At 44.6% G+C, this 10,483-nt stretch overlaps 1 protein-coding gene across 1 annotated transcript in view; it reads left to right on the top strand.

Annotated features, from left to right (window-relative positions):
* The window catches only part of LOC115470780 (dipeptidase 2-like), a 94,942-nt gene extending 85,277 nt beyond the window's left edge, over positions 1-9,665 (top strand). The window contains 2 exon segments of the mRNA XM_030204306.1: positions 5,431-5,566; positions 8,476-9,665. Of these exon segments, the coding sequence (XP_030060166.1) occupies positions 5,431-5,566; positions 8,476-8,661 (322 nt within the window). The 3' untranslated portion in view covers positions 8,662-9,665.
* The last annotated feature ends 818 nt before the right edge of the window (positions 9,666-10,483 follow it).

Below are 10,483 nucleotides of genomic sequence, written 5' to 3' on the forward strand. Positions count from 1 at the left end.
TAGTGGGTACAGTGGACTTCACCCATGGACCCAGGCCCACCCCCCCTACCTATTACACTTGTGGTGGTAAATGGGAGCCCTCTAAACCGCCCCCAAAACCCACTGTACCCACATGTAGGTGCCCCCCTTCAGCCATGTTTTGGGGGGGATTTGGGGGGCTCAGCACCCAAGGGATGGGAGCTATGGACTTGGGAGGTATTTGACTTTTTTTTAATGTTACAACTGCCCCCTAGGGTGCCTGGATGGTGTCCTGGCATGTGAGGGGGACCAGTGCACTACGAATCCTGGCCCCTCCCACGACCAAATGCCTTGGATTTGTTCGTTTTTGAGCTGGGCGCCTTCGGTTTCCATTATCGCTGAAAAACAAAAACTGCCCAGCTCAAATCCGCACAAATCCAATGCATTTGCCCGGCACAAACTGTATTATCGAAAAAAAAAGATGGAACGCCCATTTTTTTTGAAAATACGGTCTGTCCCGCCCCTTCACATACCCGTTCTCAGAGATAGACATCCATGGAGATGGGCGTTCGCATTCGATTATGCCCCTCAAAGAGCTCCTTTTACAAAGCTGCGCTGCCGATTTAGCGGCATGCTGAATGTGAAGAAGCCTATGGGAATAGAATGTGCTTCTGTGCCACTAATTGGCAGCGCAGCTTTGTAAAAGGAGCTCTTTGTCTGTTACTAAACACATCTCATAAAGCTCGCAAATCTTCGGTTACTTTGTCAGTAATATTTACTTGTTCATTTCACACAAACTTGTTGCCATTTTTGGGATATTACACAATCTAAGGGTGCAATCTCACACAAAGTATGTCCCACATGTGAAATCCTTTCTAACCCCCCCACATCCACAGACTGATTACCAGCATCACTATTCCTCATCCTAACATCCTCCCCAGATTAAGATAAATCAGCAGATGACGCAGAAGAATCCCGAAAATCCAAAAATTCCCAGACTTCCATAGGATTTTTCAAAGTGACTCCACTGCCTCTTTTGCATTTCTAATCTCTTCACCATATGCTTCAACCTTGACAAAAATTTCTTATCCCTCAAGTGTTGCTGTAAACATTTATGCCTCCCATCACCCACCGTCCCTCCCTCTACCCGCCGCCTTCCATTACCCAAACTCAAATCCTCATATGCACCCCCACCCCCACAGACCCCGATTCCAAAGCCACTTTCACCCTCACCTGGATCCTTCATAATATCTAACTCACCATGTCCAGTAGGCTGTATCATAGAGCTCACTGCACGCATCACTTCTCTCTGGAAAGACACAGAATCCTGTCCTCTTCTTAAATCAACTGCTGAACTGAGAGATAAATTCAAACTGACTGCACACCTACCTACCAGCAGTACTGTCTCCTGCTCTGTTATAAGAACCTGCAGACCTCTGACTCAAAGAACCTGAAAAGCTAGCACTTCTCTTCCTTTTCACTGCTTTTCCTTTTGACAAATTACCCTTTGCCATACCTTTAGCTAAATGCTGCACATTTTTAGGCATTGTACACTGGTTCCCATTCTTGCTCACAGACTTACTTTTACTTTTCCCTGAAGCCTTAACTCCCCCTCCCCTCCCCCCCCCCCGACTTCCTGGGCACCATTAAACCATGCCTAAACAACAAGCACACCTCAGAAAACCCAAGCAACTAGCTATCCCCAACCTCCGCAACCGGAGTAACTCACGTTTCAGATTAACACAGGTGCTTCCTTCGCAATTCCCTGAATAAGTAAATGTAAAAGTATACCAAATTCCAGCATGTAGCAGTGTAGTGAAGAAGAACCACCTCACAACTTCCTGCCCCCACAACTCTTCAGACCAGAAGTGAGACTGCTCTGCAGGGCCGTGCCTAGGGTCTCTGGTGCCCCCCTGCAGCCTATCAGTTGGCGCCCCCCCTGCAGACTATCAGTTGGTGGTGGCGGCGGCGCCCCCCCCCCCCCCCCCCCCCCCCCTCCGTGAAAATGATCGCTCACCACTTGCCACACTGACAGGAATTGTCAGCAATATTCTTAGAAAGAATTGCTATACATTGCAAAATAAGACAGCAGATGTAAATTCTCAAAGTGGATATATTCCAAACACTAAAAATGACTAGGCATACTTTATAGAATAAACCAAAATTCCCATGCAGATTATAGAATATGCAGAGCACCTGTCCTCGCAACTAGGCATACTTTATAGAATAAACCAAAATGAAAATAAAATGATTTTTTTCTACCTTTGTTGTCTGGTGACTTTCTTTTTCTGATCATGCTGGCCCAGTATCTGATTCTCCTGCTATCTGTCCTCTTAACTCCGTTTCCAGGGCTTCCTTTCCATTTATTTCTTTCCTTTCCTCCTTTCTTCTTCATTTCTGGTCCTCAGCTTCTGCCTATTTTCTTCATCCATGTGCAGTTTTTCTCCTCTCTTCCTTTTCCCTCATTTCATCTCCTTCATCTCTCTTCCCTCCCCTCTATGTCCAGCAATTTCTCCTCTCTCCCTGAGCCCTGCCCTCCCATCCATGCTCCTCTGTCCCCTGCCCCCTCCATTCATCCTTTTCCAGCAATTCCCCTCTCTCCCTGAGCCCTGCCCTCCCAATCCATGCCCATCCATGCTCCTCTGTCACCTGCCCCCTCCATTCATCCCTATCCAGCAATTCCCCTCTCTCCCTGAGCCCTGCCCTGCAATCCATATCCATCCATGCCCATCTGTCCCCTCCATTCATCCCTATCCAGCAATTCCCCTCTCTCCCTGAGCCCTGCGCTCCCAATCCATGCCCATCCATGCTCCTCTGTCCCCTGCCCCCTCCATTCATCCTTTTCCAGCAATTCCCCTCTCTCCCTGAGCCCTGCCCTCCCAATCCATGCCCATCCATGCTCCTCTGTCCCCTGCCCCCCTCCATTCATCCCTATCCAGCAATTCCCCTCTCTCCCTGAGCCCTGCCCTCCCAATCCATGGCTATCCATGCTCCTCTGTCCCCTGCCCCCTCCATTCATCCTTTTCCAGCAATTCCCCTCTCTCCCTGAGCCCTGCCCTCCCAATCCATGCCCATCCATGCTCCTCTGTCCCCTGCCCCCTCCATTCATCCTTTTCCAGCAAGTCCCCTCTCTCCCTTCCATGACCCCCCCTCGCATCCATGCTCCTCTCTCTCCCATGTCCCACCCTGGCCCGCCCGCCCTCTTCTCCTCCCCCTTCGCATCCATGCTATCATTTCTCCCCTGCCCCCCCGCTCCCATTGTTTCAACTGCCCACCCTCTTCGCTCCCCCAACATCCCTTTTCTTTTTTTTTTTAAATTTACCTCCGTGGCGGTTCCGGCAGCGCAGCGTCAGGGAAGGAGGCGGTGCTCCTGACGTCTAGCCTTCCCTTCGCTGTGTTCCGCCTTCTTCTGACATCATCCTTGATGTCAGAAGAAGGTGGAACACAGCGAAGGGAAGGCTAGAGACGTCGGGAGCGCCGCCTCCTTCCCTGACGCTGCGCTGCCGGAACCGCCACCACGGAGGTAAATTTAAAAAGAAAAAAAAGAAAAGGAATGTTGTGGGAGGGCGAGCGAGGTGAGCATGGTGCGGCGGTGCCCCCCAGAGGGAAGCGCCCCCCTGCCATGCTTACCTCGCTTACCGGGTCAGCACGGCCCTGCTGCTCTGAACTGCCAACTCCTGCTCCAACACCGACAGCCCAGCAAATCCTTCCAACAGAATGAGCTCTCCCTGTTTTCACTTCAGAATGACAACGCTGACACAATTCACTTCACTACAAAAATAGCCCCCAAAAGCACCCTCCACAACCCACACCCACCCAAATTGTTCCAATTCAACAACATTCCAAATTCCTAATCCCACCCCTCTCTTCCCTCTTTCAATCGCCAATCCCCTATCCAGTGGTGTGCTGGAAAATTTTTAGCAGGCTCTTTCTCTGGGCATAGCCAGCAGTGCAATGGGGGGGGGGGGGAGGAGGGGAGTCGGGTAGACTGGGGGGGCAACTTGGAAAAGAGACTGATGAGGGGAGATGATTGAGGTCTACAAAATCCTGAGTGGTGTAGAACGAGTAGAAGTAAATTGATTTTTTACTCTTTCCAAAAGTACAAAGACTAGGTGACACTCAAGGAAGTTACATGGAAATACTTTTAAAACAAATAACAGGAAATATTTTTTCACTCAACGAACAGTTAAGCTCTGGAACGTTTTGCCGGAAGATGTGGTAACAGCGGTTAGCGTATCTGGGTTTAAAAAAGGTTTGGACAAGTTTCTGGAGGAAAATCTATAGTCTACTATTGAGACAGATATGGGGAAGCAATTGCTTACCCCGGGATATGTAGCATGGGATGTTGCCATAATTTGGGTTGCCAGGTACTTGTGACCTGGCTTGGCCACTGTTGAAGGCAGGATACTGGGCTAGATGGACCATTGGTCTGACCCAGTATGGCTATTCTTATGTTGTTAGGACTTTGATTATGCATTTGGGCTGATATTCAAAGTGATTCAAGCAGGGGTCTCTCCTGCCCACTGCCTAAGAGGGGATGTTCAGCGGCACTTAACTGGAGAGTGCCACTGAATATTCCTGCTGGCCCCTGCATAACTTATTAAAAAACAAACTTCGGAGCCCCCTCCCATCCCCCCAACAATACCCCCTCCTCCTCCTCCTCTCTCCATCCCTCACCACTAAGAAACCCCCCCAGTCCAGGTAGGCCCCCCAGGCCTATCTGTTTCCCTAGTGGTCCAGTGGTGGTCATTGGGAGCAGAGAGCAGCCCCCTCACTCCTGCCCCTTGCAGCACCATTGCAAAATTGCTGTACTACATGGAAGTACAGCAAGCTGCTGTGAGAGGCTTCAGCAGCCTTTTTGCATCAGCGCCGCAAGGGGCAGGAGCAAGGGGGCTGTGATCCTGCCCCCCATTGACCACTGCTGGATCACTAGGGATATAGGTAGGCCTGGGGGGGGGGGGGGACTACCTAGATGGTTGGGGGATTGGGGAGGTTCTGGGGGGGGGGCTTCTTTTTGGTGAGGGGGGAGGGAAGGAGGGTGTATTGTTGGGGGGGGGGGGAGAGAGGGCTCCAGGGACCTTTTTTAAAAAAAACGTTTGTTAAAACTTATGCTGGTCCTGGCCCAATATTCAGCCAGGTTACATAACTCTTATGCAGGGCCTGACTGAATATTATCTGGGCCCACATAAGTTATGGAGCCAAACCTGCCCAAAATTATCCCCCGATATTCAGTGGCAGTGCCCGGACATGGCTGAGCACTGAATATTGAGAGATAATTTTGCCCACGACGATCAGTGTTTTAAAAGAATGCTGACCGCTGCTGGCTGAATATCAAGGGGATGATGTATTGTACATATAAATTTAAAAAAATAAATAAATATGCTAAATGATCTCAATATACTTTCTACTTCTTTGATACTGAGTCTTGGTAAATAATAGAATATGTGGCATATTTTGAAACTCTCTTTAAAGGTTTCCTGAAGGCCTGGAAGATGTTTCAAAGTATCCTGTTTTAATCCAGGAGCTTCTGAATCGAAGCTGGAATGAGGAGGAATTAAAGGGAGTACTGAGGACAAACTTTCTTCGTGTTTTCAAGAACATTGAAAAAGTAAGGATTAAAAAATCCTATAGTGTAAGATACATGGATCCAATGATTAAATAGCTTCTAAATTCTAATGGAACACATAAATCCTTAATATTTCAGATCAGATGGTAGGGGTAGAGAGGGGAGATGCAATGCTGGATGGTGGTGGGAGAGAGAGAGAGAGAGAAGATGCTGGATGGCAGGTGATAGAAACAGAAAAGGAGGAGATGCTGGATGGCAGAGGTAGAGAGAGCGGAGATGCTGAATGGCAGTGGGAGAGAGGAAAAAGCTAGTGAAAGACTGGGGAATAAGAGAAAGGAGAATGGGAGGGCCAAAATGAGGAAAAGAGATTTAAAGCTGTAGGTAGGTGCAGTAAAAAGAGGGAGATGGAAGGCTGGATAATATGAATGAAATCTGAAGGCTAGTTAACAAAAAATGGAAGAAAGCTGAAAGGAACAGATTAGTGTTGATGTTAGTTGTTATGGAAGAGGTGAAGAAGACAGAAGAACAAAAAAAATGACACATGGACAGGAGACCCATGGAAAGAGAGTTAAAAGAAAACAGGGAAGCAGTAACCAGAGACCAGGACCAACACAATTAGAAAAATTAAATGGGCAGACAGCAAATGTAGAAAAAATAATTTTATTTTAAATTTAGGATGAAGTAATGTGGCAGCCATGTTAGTCCATTTAAAAAGTTAATAAATGGTTATAAAAAAATAAGGTGACACCTTTATATTGGACTAAATACATTGTTGTGACTAGCTTTCGGAGACCAAAACCTAATTCTCCAGGTCAGTACAGGATACTGCTGTAACAGTATGCTCATCCTGACTTAAAGAAGGAGTTTTTGGCCCCCGAAAGCTAGCCAATAATGTTATGTTAGTCAAATAAGAAGATATCACCTTATTTGTTGTTTTTTTGTTTTATTTGCTAATTTTTAATGTAGCAATTGAAATATCTTAGTTTTTTGAAATTTACATCTGCTCTCTAGATTTTCCACAGTACAAGGGGATGTGTCACTGTTTCTATTTCTTTGGTTTTGCATTGTATGCAGAGTCTGTCTTCTTAGGATTCAGTTTAATTGTTGTTTACATATTTCTATTTTTAGTTTGTGATTACTTATTCTATACTTGATGAGGGTCTACTTGTGATCATGTATGAAAAAGGCTGGGTATTCTGTTAGCACTGAGTGTCTATGTAGGACTGATCTGTACTAATCCAGCTTGTTTAGCTTTCCAATAGGTATATTGATGATGTTCTGCCCACTGCAATTTACGGTGACTCCTGAAAGTTAGTGTTATGGTAGAATTGCTCTATAGGTCCTAAGTGATTTTTGTTGGGTTTTGTATTACTTCACAGTATGCCTGGTACTGGATTTGGATTTAGTTCATGCCTTTTTCAGTTGTAGCTCAGTGAGAGTTATATTAAGGTGCAGTAGGTATTTTCCTATATCTGGAGGACTTACACATCTGTGCTAAATAATTGTATATATATTTCCAGAATACTTCAAATATTGTCCTGTTTAATATGTTGTATCATTTTGGTTCACTATATTCATTTTTTTGGCACATAATTCCTGGAATGTATTCAGTGTGCATATTACAGAGGTACTGGGGAGACAGCTGATAGAACCACACAGTGAAGGAATTTTTGTTTCTGGATTTCAGATTGCTGGAATGTGGAGGGGTTCATTTACAAGAGAAAAATGTCTCAAAAATAGTATAAAGTGGCATTTGGACATTTTTCTCTGAAAAATATCCAAGTTGTGATTTTTGAAATGTGGCTTTGAGACGTTTTCTCTGCAGTGCATCTAAATCACAAGGGGGCATGTTGGGGGGGGGGGGGGGGTTGGAGCGGGATCTGGATGTTCCCAAAACTTGGACATTTTTCTGCCATAATGGAACAAAGCAAAAATGTCCAGGGCTAAAAGTTAGATGTATTGGTCTAGACCTGTTTCAATCATGCCTATGTCACAAAATAGTGCCTTAAATGACAAAATGACCAGTAGAGGGCTTAAGCCATGTGTCCCCTTTACTCCCCAGTGGTCACTGACCTCCTCCCATCCCCCAAAGATGTGAAAGAAACAGTACATACCATGACAGCTTCAGATGTTATGGCCAGTCCTATTAGAGCAGCAAGCAGTTCCCTGCAGTAGACTAGTGGTCAGTGGAGTGGACTTTCGAGAAGGGAACCCAGGCCCTAATCCCACTCTAACTGGTACAATTGCGGTGGAAAGTGTGAGCCCTCCAAAACCTTATAGTACTTACATATAGGTGACACCTGCAGGAAAAAAGGGCTATTGTATTTATTTAGATTTTGTTCACTCCTTTTCAGTAGTAGCCCAAGGTGAGTTACATTCAGGTATACTGGGTATTTCCCTGTCCCTGGAGGGCTCACAATCTAATTTTGTACCTGAGGCAATGGAGGGTTAAGTGACTTGCCCAAGAACACAAGAAGCAGCAGTGGGATTTGAACCAGCCACCACTGGATGTCAAGGCTGGTACTCTAAACACTAGTCTACTCCTGTAGTGGTGTACAGCTGGAAACAGAATGTTTAACATACAATATAAGGGGGTAATGGTGAGATGCATATCTGGGACCTTTTATGTGAAGTTCACTGCTCTGTTGAGATGTCTGTGTGGCCAGTCTACTAAGAATGCTGGCCCCCTCATATATCCCAATGTCTTGTTTTCTTGCATTTTTCCCTTGGATTTTTTTTTTTTTACAAAGCCGCGCTAGCATTTTTAGCTCTTGGTAAAAATCAACGGGCGTTAAACACTGAGATGCCCATTATCTCAGTGTTGACCGCCAGTAATTTTTACCGAGAGCTAAAAACAGTAGCACGGCTTTGTAAAAGGCCCCCTTAATGAGCAAAACTAAGGAAGAAGGAGCTAGGAACCTTTAATAATACTTTGTCTTTTTTTTTTCTAGGTGCGTAACAACAGTGCATCACTGAAGCCAAGTGAAGTGGAAATTCCAACCAAAGAAGTAGAGAATCCATGCCGCTTAAATCTCAAACAGTATGGAAAATCTCTCAGAAACAAAACACCTTCCTTATACACCAGCAAACTGTATTTCAGTTTAATTCTTTTCATTGTCCTAGTGTGTATTTGGTAACTTTTCTTCTCTGTTCAGTGTTGGATGACTTATAAAGTAAGAATGCTGTAAAATAAGCATTAATTACCCTCATGACCCAAATCACATGGAATATGTGAAAAAATATTCTAAGTACAAAAAAAGGGAATAGATATAAGCTGATTTTTAAAGGGGTTAGAAGCCTAACTTTGAATCTGCAGAATCAGAAAAGCCTCTGAATTAACCGCTGGGGTATACTCATCATCTTTCCCAACAGCGCAGGGACAATACACTTACTGACATAAATTGCAAATACATTATCAGTTAATACATTGCAAATAATGTTGAAGCACTTAACACCATCTATCCACATCATCTACTCTATTAACAGTTAACATATGGTACTGCACTGCACATTAAGGGGTTAATTCTATAAGGAGCCACCTAGATTTAGGTGGCAAATATGTTTGTAAATGTGGTATTCTAGTCATTTAGGTGCATATGTGGACGCTTATGCACACAGATCACAACAATCTTGCGATGAACTATTCTATATGTGCCAGTCTTGTAGATGGGTGTTCACATGGGAGGGGTCTGGGTGGAGCATGGGCAGGACACACACTTATGCACCCTCGGATTCTATAGATGGTGAATAAAGTTTTGCACGCATTTCAGCATGCATAGCCAATCTGCACATGCAACATAATTAATGAACCAATCAGCACCAATAATTGGCTGTTAATCAATTATTGGTGTTAATTGGGAGTTGCACACACATTGTATTCTATAATGCTGTGCATGGAACTCCTATAGCACATAATTTCAAGGGGGTATAGGCAGGGGCATTCCCAGAATTTACATGCATTGTTAAAGAATAGACTTTCAGCATCGGTTATGTGCTTAGCACTATTCTATAAAGAATGCTGATCCATTTATTTAATAGCGCTCACAGCTTATATTTTTCAGCGCTGCTTTTTTGGCGCTATTTATAGAATCTATTCCAAATTGTAGAATTTGTTCGATTCCCACTTCAGGCACAGGCAGCTCCTTGTGACTCTGGGCAAGTCACTAACCCTCCATTGCCCCATGTAAGCTGCATTGAGCCTGCCATGAGTGGGAAAGCGCGGGGTACAAATGTAACAAAAAAAATAATAAATAAAGTAGGCTCTGTGGTTGGCATAAATGTTCACGTGTATATAACCGGTTATGGCTAACATTCTACATGGTATCTGGAAAATAGTATCAAAATACTTTGCAATTGTTTAAACATTTAGGGCCCTGTTTACTAAGGTGCACTAGCGCTTTTAGGGCGTGGACAAAATTAGCGCATGCTGTGTAGGCACCCATAGGAATATAGTGGGTGTCTACACAGCACACGCTAAAAACGCTAAAGCGCCTCTAGCGCGGCTTAGTAAACAGGGCCCTAAGGATAATGGGATTTTTTAAAATTAATTCCTAATTTGTGTTCAGAGTATCCTCCTTGAACCTTGACACCTTCATGAAGTCTTTGTTGCCACTGAGCTGTTGGTTCAATGAAGTTTGAGGTTTCATTAATTAAGAGCTCAACGGTTTTGCGAGGTCGATGCACTGGATCTCCATCCTGTTAAAAAATAAAGTACTCAGGCAGAAGTTTCTGCTGCAGTAGGACGTTTTAGGGTTATTTGGAAAAATGATGGAGGTCACACTTTTTCTGGACACCGTGTATAAGAAAAATAGGCATATACTTTTCTTTGTAGAACAAGCTAAAAATAGGCACATTCTGGGCACTTAAAATTGGTATACTGTTATAGAATTGCTCTCTAAGGGGTGAATTCTATATATGGCGCTGAAAAAAAGCACTCTTCTATAAGCAGTGCTTAAAGTT

This window comes from Microcaecilia unicolor, chromosome 5, assembly GCF_901765095.1.
Source record: "Microcaecilia unicolor chromosome 5, aMicUni1.1, whole genome shotgun sequence".
NCBI classification, from domain to species: Eukaryota; Metazoa; Chordata; class Amphibia; order Gymnophiona; family Siphonopidae; genus Microcaecilia; species Microcaecilia unicolor.